The 12522-nt window shown below is 44.6% G+C and overlaps 1 protein-coding gene across 6 annotated transcripts in view; it reads right to left on the bottom strand.

Moving 5' to 3' along the window:
* foxp4 (forkhead box P4) overlaps window positions 1–12522 on the bottom strand; it is a 98960-nt gene that overhangs the window by 10351 nt on the left and 76087 nt on the right. For 4 of the 6 annotated variants that reach the window (XM_033626217.2, XM_033626219.2, XM_078166215.1 and 1 more), the window contains 5 exons: window positions 8903–9104; window positions 7811–7909; window positions 6292–6390; window positions 2218–2305; window positions 968–1051 (listed from right to left, as the gene is read on the bottom strand). In XM_033626217.2, coding sequence (XP_033482108.1) covers window positions 968–1051; window positions 2218–2305; window positions 6292–6390; window positions 7811–7909; window positions 8903–9104 — 572 coding nt within the window. The remainder of the gene's footprint in view (window positions 1–967; window positions 1052–2217; window positions 2306–6291; window positions 6391–7810; window positions 7910–8902; window positions 9105–12522) is intronic. The other 2 variants (XM_033626220.2, XM_078166217.1) reach the window with 1 other exon arrangement.

The raw sequence follows: 12522 nt of genomic DNA, 5'->3' as shown, positions 1-12522 counted from the left end.
AACCCTGCCACATCACCACGGCAACAGTCGAACCCTGTTAATTGAGGCCAAGCTTTGTTTCCATTCCTGACGCTCCTCCCCTGCCCCTCCTCCTCCAATCCCTGACCCCGAGGCTCGTCTCCGGTGGTGACAGAACACGCCTCTTCCTGATTTCCCATTAGATGTTAATAGCAGCTGATCCCCCAGTGATCAACGCATCATCCAGACACACAAACACACACACACACACACACACACACGTTGCCACTCGGCTGCACCCATTTATATCCCCTCAAATTAAGACACTCTACCTCTAATTGACAATTAATTTCAACATCTTCATATTTTAATAAGACTCCTCGTCAATCTGAATAATGAAATATTCATTAGATACCTAATAACAACCTCACCAACCAGTGTGGACACACACACACACACACAGACACTTACACACACACACATCACATCAAATTTCTATCCCTTTTGTGGGCGCACACTGAAAATACTGTGAGAGAGCGCTTTGGCTGTTCTCCCGCTCTGACAAGCTGAGATATTTTTGAAATGCTGAATCGCATACAAAACTAAAGTTCAACCCAGACACAGTTTGAATGTGTGAATAGTTGGAATTTACGAGTTTCTCTGTGGAATGAGGACATTGTGAAACCGTAGTTTTCTGGGAAAGTGCATGGCATCATGAGAAGTTTAAGACAGAGGAAGAGGGAGAGAAGGAAACGAGGACAGAAAGGTGTGTGGAGAAGAACAAAACAGACAGAAAGTCTATGATTTCTAAACAACACATACACCCTCACTGGTCAATAGGGGGCGTAGATACCAAGCTAGACAGTAAGAGGGGAGCGTGGAATCCCAAGAAGGTTTAGGGATAAAAAAACTGTTCAATTAAGAGGAGTTTGTAGGTGAATAATAGGAGGTCAGAGGGCAGAAGAAAAGCTGATGTAATTTGGGTTTTGGGGTGCCAGTGTGTACTCACAGGTTGGTTAAAAGGCTTTGGCTCTGAAGGGCGCATGTGCAGGTGGGTCATCATGGCCTGGAGTCGCTCGCTTTCTTTCGCCAGCTGTGAAACAAACAAGGGTGGTTATCGCCATGAAAAACACTCTATCTCATTTCGTAACGCTTAGATTGATATAATGTGGTATTGACACAGAATTACAATTACAATTACACCTCAGGCGCAGAGATGAATATGAAAGTCAGCCGCCTCAGCACCCGGAGCTCTCTCACACACTTACACTAGCCTGCAGACACACTCGTCCCCGTTTGACATTGTTAACTGCTGTTTAATGGGTACTGCTACAGCCTGTGGAAACGCTGCATCCTGCGTGTGTGTTTGTGTATGACTACAAGCGTACACACGTGTAGCCTCCAGAAACAACGGATCGACACTAAGACTGATAGCACTATTAACATACTCACACACTGCAGAGATGCGCAAATATGAGACATTTAAACAGTGCAAGTGCTGCTGCTGTGTGTGTGTGTGTGTGTGTGTGTGTGTGTGTGTGTGTGCTGTCGGAGTGTAGAGTGGTGGGCTGCCTGTAGACTGCTGAGGGATGAAGTGACATGTCAGAGGGAGAGAGACAGCCGTCCTGATGTGATGTGACACCAGCTACCTCTCTGTCACTTTGTGTTCCCTGGTGGTGGCTTCAGGGGCTCAGCTAAACGCTGTTTACCACCACCACCACCACCAAACACAATGCTTACCCTAATGTCGGACAGCACACACACACATACGCAGTGATGTGAATAGTATTCTGAAGTGTTTTGGAAACTACGTCAAGACGTGTGTGAAGAGGCATCCTTTGTGTTTTCACTTTTCTTACGTACAGAACAACGTTTTACTTGTTGGTATTTTGCTTTTGCCGAAGCATTCAGATGTTTCAAGAGCATTGCGTGCATGAAGCACTTTGAGAACAAGAGAGGCTGTGCAGCCTGGTCCTCGGCCTTTCTAGCTCATGCCTCTCTCCCTTTTCTCTTCTTTCTCTCTCTTCTCCCCTCTCAGCCTTGCTCTCTCTTGCTGGTGACCAGAGCAGCTTTATAATTGGAGCAGCGATGGCAGCTTCCCTGCCGACTGCTCCTTTTAAATTACAAGCTCCACTGCTCTCCATAAACTCTGCCCTGCCTCAGACAAGTTACTGCCATTGACTGGCTGAAACAGTCTCCGTGACTTTGTTTGTGAGCGGATGAAAATGAAGCGAGTGTGTGTGTGTGTGTGTGACTCACCTGTATCTCCAGTTGCTGAACCACCTGCATCTGGACTCGGCACTGAGCAGTGCTGCGGTCATCTAGGGCGTGCTCATTGTTCAAGTGCCTAGGGGTGAGGGGAAATGGGAGAGGATAAATGCACATCTACAAATTAAAAGAAAAAAAATTCAAAGAACTGATAGTCCCAATTTAATGATAATTTCAAAGTGAGGCTGAGTCAATAAAGTCCTTGTTAAATCTCTTCACAGGTCCTGAATAATGAAATTCCAGCTCTTTCACTTTTGTTTAAACTGAGTTATGAGCTGTTCGGCACTATAAAAATAAATCATAATCTTAGAGGTTTATTTTGTCTAGTGAAGGACGCAGCAGCTGTGTTTTGTGTGTGTATACTTCATTGGTGCTTAGTGAGCCATGATCCAAGACAACCACCTGAATATGAGCTCATGTGTTATCGTACAAAGCCTTATCTTAAGACTTTCTGTTAGCTAAACTCTACTCCACATATTAACATTGGTTCACATATGTGTGTGTGTGTGCATGGACATGTGTGTGTGTGTGTGTATGTGTGAATGGTGGCGGCGCTGTTTGTTTCCTCCAATGTGGGAGGACCCGGGACCTTCTGATCTTTCCCAGCCCACCCCTCCCTGTCTCCCTTCCTCCATCCCTTTCTCTCTGCTCTTTCATCGCCAAGGTTATTCACAGGTTGCTGCTGCCTGCCTGGTGTGTGTGTGTGTGTGTGGGTGTGTGTGTGCCAGTGTATTAGAGTGAGTTTTGCGATATCCTGTGCTGTTAAATTCTAATCCATATAATCTTCATAAAACCATTTTTCTGACTTGTTTATTGGGAAATATGTTACACAATGTGTGTGTGTGTGTGTGTGTGTGTGTGTGTGTGTGTCTGTTTAAGGGTGTGTGTGTGTGTGTGTGTCTTTAAGAAAGCAAAAAGTTAGGCAATATCAGGCGAAGTCTAGAAATGAAACAAAAACAATGATGTCATGGCGTGGCTAATCCAGTCAGATAGACGGCTCAACACAAGTGCACGATAATAATAACAAAAACATGATCTCACCCCTCTCCCTCACTCTTTCACTCTCTGTTAAGCTCGCTCTCCCCCTCTCTTCCTTGCGCTCACTTCTGTCCACTCTCCCCTTCCCACTTGTCTTCCCCCGCAACTCCCCAAATGCCTATGATTCACACTCATTCCAACCAAATCTGCCCCCAAAAACCCTCCCCTCTCTCTATAGTCGGGCCATAAACAGTAGCAGTTTTTTTTTTCGATGTGTCCCGACAATGAGGCTCTGTTTACTCCTCTGAGTGCTGGCAGACAAGGCTTTAACCCACATTACACCCAGCTCCACCGACCACAGCCAGAGTATTATACCAGAGGACGGGGAGGGAGGGGAGGTAGGAAGAGAGAGGAGAAGAGAGGAGAGGAGAAGAAAGGCCTGAAATAGTGGAGTGTCTCCCTCCTCTGTTCTTCTGCTCTACCCTTCTCCCTCCTGGGGCGATGACTAAGGCTGGCTGGAAGGGAGCGCACTGTCGGACTGACGGCATTATCTGTCACTGACTCTATTTTTTTTTCATCTCCCTCTCTCTTACACACACACATACACACACTCTTTCACTCTATCTCTCTTTCTCCTTCCATCTGCCCCGGGGCTACGTGAAATGAGACACCAAACAACAGCTTTCCTCTCCAAACTTTCCCAGCCTGCCTGCACGCTTTGATCTGACTGTCCGATGCCATCACAATCACCACGCACACTTCTGTGATTATGCGTGTGTGTATGTGTGTGTGTGTGAGCACGTATTTCATCACCCCGGCTTATTAATATCGCCATTGCTGAAATAGCTAAGAGTTCCACGCCGATAATGAGAGTGTGAGTTTGTTTAGGGCTTCATTAAAGGCTTGTGAAGCCTTCGTTAGCAGCCGCAGTGCCACGGGGAAGTCCGCTGTACTGTGTGTGTGACAGAGGAGGAGGCAGCAGAATGTCAAGGCCGGTGACTGCATCCACATCCCCCCACTGACTCCAAAAGTGGCAAATAATGTGATGGAGGCAGAGTGGGAGTGAGTGAGAGAGAAGTTTGTTTGATGTCTTTACTTTTGTCGAGGAAACAAAAGATGTGCATGTGGATGAGCTAATTAAGAGTAATTTTCTATTTAAGCAAAGAAACAATGTGTCTGACCCTTTAGAGGGAAAGCGTACAAGATACAAACATGCAGACAATTAGATAAAAACACCACCCAAATGAAGCAATGACTGGGTGACACATATTAACACAGGAACAAAGAGGAAGAAGAAACAGTTTTAGGGGGAGCCCAAAGAATTCTTCGAAAAACAGAGTATTTACACACATGTTGAGTCTATGTGTGTACCTGTGTGTGTGTATGTGTGTGTATGCATGAATGTGCCTCAGAGCAAATGTGATGTAACAGATTGCAACTGATGAATCAGTAAACCAGTGCGAATCACCAGTGATGTACGTGACTGACACTTCACATTTACCACAAACGGTAGCTTCACTTTGCTCTGCTTTATCTGAATCAGAGAGGGTCTTGTGTCTTTTTCCTGCTGCGAGGCATGGTTGAGCCTTTTATCAAAAAAAAAAATCAGCCATGTTTTTTACCAATTAGTGATAAATGTGGGAAAGTTTTGATGTGGTCTTAAACCTGATTTGTGGTCAGTGTGAGTCAAGTGTGTGACTACAAACGTTTGGGTTTGCAGCCAAGACGTCTGCACATTTGCACCTGAAATTGAAAGCAAAGCTGAAGTAAGAAGATTTTGCTGATCTTTATCTGTGTGGTGTTTTGAAAATAAAAAACTTGGACAAAAGTTTGAAGAGAAGTCACATTGTCCTTCTCCAAGGTAACTAGAGACACATCCAAGAGCCCTTGAAGCTGAAAATGGACACTTAAAAAGAATACTTCACCCATAAAATGGTATTATGTGTATAAAATTACTCACCCTGAGTTACACGGAATTCATTAAGCAAACTTTGTTTTTGTCTAATGCCTTAAAGGTGAACAAAGAATCCAAAAGCGGAGAAAGTTCTTTATGAATTCATGTAAAAGGGGGCCATACTCAACAACAGCAAAACTAAATCAGAACATCCATTTACAATCTCTCACACAACTCGTGCAGTATAATCCAAGTCTCATTTATCCAGTCGTATGCTCAGTACTTCCAAACACTGGCATTTTTACTGAAACCTTACAATTGAAAACTTTAGGTTACTTACGTAACCCAGTTCTCATTCATAGCATTCGTTTCGATGTCTCACTGTGGGATACGCCTCCCTCTGTATTCCTCAGAAGCATTTATCTCATTACGCCAATTCTGACTGGCTGGTGATTGCGACGTCAGCGTTAGGTGGATCCACCTATCATTAAATAGCCTGCGCTACCACGCAGCGTTATTCAAACACCTCTTCTCACTTCAGAGCATATCTCAACCTGTAGCATAGGCTAGCTAGCTTAACTGTCCACTTTTGGAGCCATAAGCTAACAGCTCCGACCTCTGGTCTTCACCATAGACTGGAGTATCAACAGCCTACCCGCCACGGTAAGGTTTTTATTAGTTAGCACACCAGCTAACGCTAGCGCTATCCAATCCCGGCCAGGCACGCTACTTGTCTGAAACTGTGTATGCAGAAGTGTTTTACATAGCAATGTTTTAGCAAAAATGCATGTGTTTGGTAAGTACTGAGCATATGACTGGATAGATGAGACTTGGTTTATACTGCACAAGTTGTGTGAAAGTAAGCGTGACTTCTTTTACTTATATTCACGAAGAATGTTCGCCTTTTTTGGATTCTTCGTTCATCATGGAGGGATGTGAGAAAAACACAATTTCAACATAACACATTAGTAATTGAGATACAAATGATAATTTTGTGGTTGAAGTATCGGAACCTCCACCGCTGCTGTCTTTTTCCATTTGCAGTATGAAGTATGCAGAAACTCAAAGCACTTTAGTTTTGAAGTAATTATCCCTATGAAGCACCAGTATATGTTTTCATTGTGTTGTGTATTATTTTATCTGTAACCCCAACTTCTGCATCATATGTCATATTTTTGTTTATTTCAACTTACTTGATGAACTGTCCCATGTCCTCACACAGTGCTTCACAGCCAGGCCACTTACACTCTCCATGGCCGTAGAGAGGATGGGAGCCGGCATGCTCCTCATGACTGTAAGGGGGAGAGACACATGAAAAGAGTTAGGTAGTAAAACAGATGTTATATATTTCATATGTTGTTATGTGCATAAAATATACAGCAAATAAAAGTGAAGTTTTTCCTCATAATACGAAGCAAAGCCTTAATATGCCACACTCTCCCTCGCACACACACATGCAAAACTAACTGTAGCAGCAGAAGCATCAATACAGCCATCTGAGTCTGGTTAGCAGTCATTAGTTTGTACAGTTCACGAAGCCAAGTGCAGAGAGAGGAGGATAGAGCAGAGTGGGGTCAGTTACAGAAGCCAGGCAAATAAGGGAATTGGTCCAGCAACCTCAGAGGCACATTCTTAAGTCCATGACCTGTCTTTCTGTCCTTGGCGCATGTCTTGTGTGTGTTAGTGTTGGTGTGTGTTCTTATGTTTCAGGAGTTGACACAGAGTCGGCACAGGACCAACCAGCCATGACTGATTGGCGGCGGCTGCCGTCATGTGCTGGTTGTTCTTTTGTGGTGAGCTTATGTGTGTGTGTGCATGTGTGCGTGTGTTTTTGTGCGCAGCGCATCTGTGCATATTTATGAGCTTTTGTGTATTTGTATGTGTGGCGATGAAAGACTAGGCCAGGTTTGGTTTGGGCCCAGGGTAAAATAACTGTGTCCGTGCACATGTGTGTGTGTGTGTATGTGTGTGTGTGTGTGTGGCAGGTCCAGTAGCAGATGTGGTTCAGACCTGGACCTTCGCCGGCGACTGCTGTCTCCACATATATTTACATGACTGTGTGTGTGTGTGTGTGTGTGTGTGCACGTGTGTGTGTGGGGACTGGGATGGGGATTCTCCCAAATCAACATCAGAAGGTTGTCTAACAAAAACCATTTGTCTCGCAGATGGAAACATGTCTCTCTCCCTCTCCCCTTGCCTCTTCGCCTCTTCCTGATCATATGTGCTGGCTGAGGTTGGAGCTTGTGTGCGTGTGTGTGTGTGTGTGTGTCTGCACGTGTGTGTGTGTGTGTGTGTGTGTGTGTGCTGGCTGTGGTTGAGTCAACTCAGAAGCAGCTCAGACAGCAGACATGACAAACTGCTGGCAACCACATTCTCCTCCACATCAGCCATGCATTAGCTTAGCAGGCTAACACACTAGTAATGCTACCCTCTTCGACTCTATTGAAGCCAACTCTGTGGGGACACCAGCAGCACCCTGTAGCTGCAGTATGACAGTATGTGACATATTTGATCGACTAATAGAAGCTCCTTTTTTATTGATACTCCCACCAAGACCCCCTCCAGATTTAAGTCAGAGGTCAAGGTCAGCAATGCCCCTGGAGCAAACTGTGAGTCAGTGCTAAAGGACACTGCAGTCCACCCTCCAGTAATGTGTCTTTCCGTGATGTCCACTCATGTGCATGTATGTGTGAGTGTGTATGTGCTACTCACTGGCTGCTGGGGGGTTGGCCGCCTTTGGAGTAAAGGGGGACATGATCATCTCCGCTGTCTGCCTTGGTGAAGGAGGATATCCACTCAAACAGTCTGGCTCTTAAAGACGAAGACAAGCCCATGAGCAGCCAACAAAGCCATGGGACAACACAGCCCTCGCACTCTGTGTAGTGCGAGCACTCCTAGCACATGCATCCCCAGTATGTCAACAGGCTAACAAGGCAATCATCTCTATAGCAAACTCACATCTACAAATATAGATGACTCGAACAAATAGCTCCAGATTTCTACCAGATGGCCTGCATCCACCATCCTCTCCTCTCCTCCATACTATACTTGCATGTGGTTGACAGCATACCGGCAGAACATACTGAACCCAAAACACCTCCTATCAAATGAGCTGAGAGACGTTTACACCCTGGTGATGTGTGATATGCTGCATGTGCGTGTTTTGTGTTTACGTGCGTAGGTATGGAGGAACAGCTAAAAGCTAAAAGTTAAAAGTCCGAAAATGACATGGCAAGAGTGTGTGAGTTAGATAGACTGCAGGTCACACAGAGGACAGACGCACTATTATAGTGTGGATGTTTTAAAGGAGCTGTATGCAGCATTCAGAACATCAATATGGCAACAAACCACTGTTTGCTCTGTAAACATACAGAGGAGTGATGACGTCCTGAGGAGAAAATGAGTTCTTGCTCACTGTCTGTGTGCTGTAATCCGAGCTTCTCTGTTTATCATTGTGGTAGATGGTCTGGTCACACGTCAGTGTTGGTGCACATGAGTCCCTCTAAGTATATTCCACTGGCTAGCTCATTGCTGCCACTTTACACTGTACTCATGCCGTTACTGCTGACATTTGGATGGTGTCATCACTGAAGCATAGCACCCACCCTCTGGTTTCCCTCTGATTAACAATGTTAGCTCTGACAGCACTGTTGCCATTGTTAGCACTGTTTATTGAGTTAGCACCATTCACAGCTAGCCTCCATGTTGAGAACCATGTGCAGACTAGATTTTAAATCATAGACATGCTCTGAATGTCTCATACAGCTCCTTTAAGTATTTTTGACATAGTGAACATAACTGTACCTGTCTCTCTTTGGGGTGTGGCTCTGTCCGTTGGCCAGGCTGTGCAGTGGGATGTGAGCGCTGGCAGCTTTGGGGAAGGCTGAGGTAGAATTGGAGCTGTTGGTGCTCAAGTCCAGGCCCTCGGCCTGTTTCAGGGCCTCCTCACTGCTCGGCACCCCCGACACCTCCTTCCACAGCTGTTGGAGGTCCGACGGACACATTGCTGCAGAGAAGGAATGCACTGTTATCCTTGGCAGCCTAACTTCATTGATTAGTTTCACATGTTCAGTGTGAATATGATTATAGGATATTAAAGTTAAAGATATACTGTGCAGGATTTTCCTGAAAAACAAAGTATATGGTCATATAAAAGTAATCCCTCTCAATGAGCTCCCTTATGACCCACTAGAAGTGTGAGGCTGTGTATTAATCTCCAGAGACTCTGCCCTCTACCTGTGTTTTCTTATTTTCTTCTTGTTGTGTTGTTTTGCTGTATCCTGGGTGTTCCTGGGCCTGTAGCACCCAGCCAATAGCAGTGCACAGGTGAGGTCGAGACTTTCTAAAAAGGTAGTGACCAGACGCTGGACTGTGAGCAGCACACATCCACAAAGAAGCTAGGAAAATCGCAGACCCAGAGCCGAAAAAACGCAAATATAACAGGGCGAACACAAGGCAGAAGAAGCTTGTTCCAAATAAGAGTGAATCCGGGGTTGGCTTTCACTTTTTCTGGCGAGCACCGAAAAAGATGATGGGGATAAAGAGCGATGTAAAGGTAGCTTTTTTTTCCTGTTGGACAGGTAGGTGCCAGTAGTTAGCTTAATTAGCTTGCTAAAGTATCGGCTTTTCCATGCAACAAATGTAACGTGCCTACAACAGCAGCTTGTAGTGTACATACTACAGGTGTTGCGATACTACTATCGGCATTGCCTTGGATTCGGCCTACAATGCTGGATGCCAGCAATTTGCTAATTTCTATGGCATTCAATCTCTGTATGTCTATGTTCATGTTTTAGTTTAGCCAAAGGCATGCCATTGAACAACAGCAATCATTTCACACCCATACAGGGTTAGTAGCATGCAGGTTTCAGGTTCAGATATCAGGATCAGTATTCCAAAGAAAAAACTGGTATTGTAACATCTCTAGTATTTACAAGCAGTGTAGGGAGGAGGGACCCAGTTTGAATGTTGTGATTACAAACGGACCAACAAATCCTGCACAGTATACCCTTAATTTAAGCTCATTCAAACAAAGCTAAGAAGAAATGTGGTTAACAATAAATCAGATGAGACAAAATATCAACAGAATCAGCCACAAACAGACACACTGTAAATAAACTGATGTCACAGAGAGCTGCGGCAAACTATTCTAATCCACATAAAACACACATGCAACTATTACAGCCCCCTGGGAGTGGTTAAGAGAGGAAAATAGGCCAAACTAAAACAGAGCAAAAGTTAATTTCTGCATGTTTTTGTTATCTTTCCAGATATCCACTATTCCCCAACTCTTTCCTAATCTCTGCTGGCAATTGCTACTGTCCACCAGCACCACTGCTCCTGTCACGACCACTACTTGTCTGAGCAGGGTGGGTGCACACTTCGAGTTCTTTCTAGTCGCAGCTTTGTTATTTCTGCTCCAATTTCACAGTGAGAGAGACGCCTAAAATGCCACAGCCTACTCCGATGGATCTTACCATGCTCGTACGCACGCACGCAGCCCCACACACACATCTGCGCATACACATACACACATACACAGATCTCGCAGCAATCCAAATATTATGTCTGCTTTGTCTGCATTCTTCTGTGGTCCCGCCAAAACAAAAGTTCTCACTCTGGAGGAATGAGGCGGTGTGTGCACAGATTTCTGTACGTCTGTGTGTGTGTGTTGTCCAAGAAACCCGACCAATCTGTGGACACGCCCAGAGAGTGAAAGTGTAAAGTAGTTAAGGGATTGTTAGATAAACTGCTTCCTCTTCTGACTTATCAGACTGGCTCATACCACATCCATTAAATTATAAATAAGAAAGACAAATGCAACTTTAGAGAATGAAACAGATTTTGGATTTTGGTGAAAGTCAACAGTTTACTGATGTGTGAAAAGCAAGCAAAGTCAAACTGTAAACAGGCTGAGAGCAGAACAGATTTCTAAACAAAAAAAAAAAAAATCTTGATTTTGTGTGCTTTCAGGTGAAAAAAGCACAAATTCCCCCAGCTAGTGTTGACACATACAAATTATTTGCTTGGATAAGAGTGCTTTTGTTGCTAACTGTTGTAACGTACACACCCACATCTGGCTGCAAGGGTCGTATTTCTTTCACATTGATGTCTGTAGACGTGAGACACGCTAGGAAGTAGCTTTAAGTTACTCAGAAGGTGGGGTCTAACAGGATAAAGTCAATACTAATGGAGTTTTTTTTGTATGAGAGTGAAAAAACTGCTGAAACACTCTCACAATGCTTCGTCTGTGCTTAGAAAAACTGTTTGATTCTCATTCAGATACGTTTAATCCTCTCTCTGTTTTATTTTTTGCCACAAACTTTGCAGTGATGAGATATCTACGAGGTGCCACCATTACTGCAGTAAGAGAAATAAACAAAAACCACAGCAGCAGGACCCCCCCTCATGTCACCCCCCCACAACCACCACCACCAACTACCCACCGGACACAACAGCCCTTTGAGGCGGGGCAGTAGTGTGTGTACTTGTGTGTGTAAGTGCGAGTGTTTATGCATGTGTGTTTGTGTGTTTGTGTGGCATGGTTGGTCAGAGGAATGCTCTGGCTCACGCCTGGCTGAGCCGTCACAATGGACCGGCTCTTTCACACTGCAGGGAAATTCCACTCTGATACGGAGGGAGAGAGGGAGAAAGAGAAGGAGATGCCAAAGCCGAATCTTTGCAGCTATCTAAAAAGTAACACTCCTATCCTTTTCGTTTGTTTTCAATTTGAATATAACTATTTTTTTTCACCCTCTCTGTAAACTGGATATTCCACGTACCCTTCATTAGACACACACACACACCCTGCCCATGAGCACTTAAACAAACACATGCACTAATCACACTGAAGTTTCTCCTCAATTCTTGGGTGCTGTGTGAAGCTTATTTGAAATGAACTTTTTAGAAATTAAATTGATTAGACTGAGTAGTTTTTGTCAGATTCAGATTACAGAGTGACTATGAGAGTGTGTGTGCATGAGAGAAGGAGAGAGATCAGACACACGGAGGGAAGGAAACTGCTCTGTTTGGTCAACTCAGTCAGCGCTTTAGCAATGTTACGGCCACTTTAGAGCCCCTAAAGCATTTTCTTTGCGTGAGGCAGTGTGTGTGTGCGTATTAGACATTACTGTGTACAGACAAAAGTGGACGAAGACACACACATATACACACACACTCGCGAAGGGCGGGCCAGTCAACAGTCAACATTTATCGCTCTAAAGCCACACTGACAAAATGAAGGACTGTGGGAGACATTACATATAGGAACAAAAAAAATCCAGTGGGCACAGCAATAGCAAAACGATGATGTTCTTGTGTCTGGCTAATCTCAAGTACGCACATACACACACTCCCGCAAGCACATGCACACACCTCCAAGCAGGGGGCTTAGTGGCATATTTTACCTATTATCCAAATGAGTA

The sequence above is a fragment of the Epinephelus lanceolatus genome, chromosome 1 (assembly GCF_041903045.1).
Source record: "Epinephelus lanceolatus isolate andai-2023 chromosome 1, ASM4190304v1, whole genome shotgun sequence".
NCBI classification, from domain to species: Eukaryota; Metazoa; Chordata; class Actinopteri; order Perciformes; family Serranidae; genus Epinephelus; species Epinephelus lanceolatus.
Note: the sequence above shows the minus strand (reverse complement) of the source record. Positions and strands in the feature narration are given on the sequence as shown.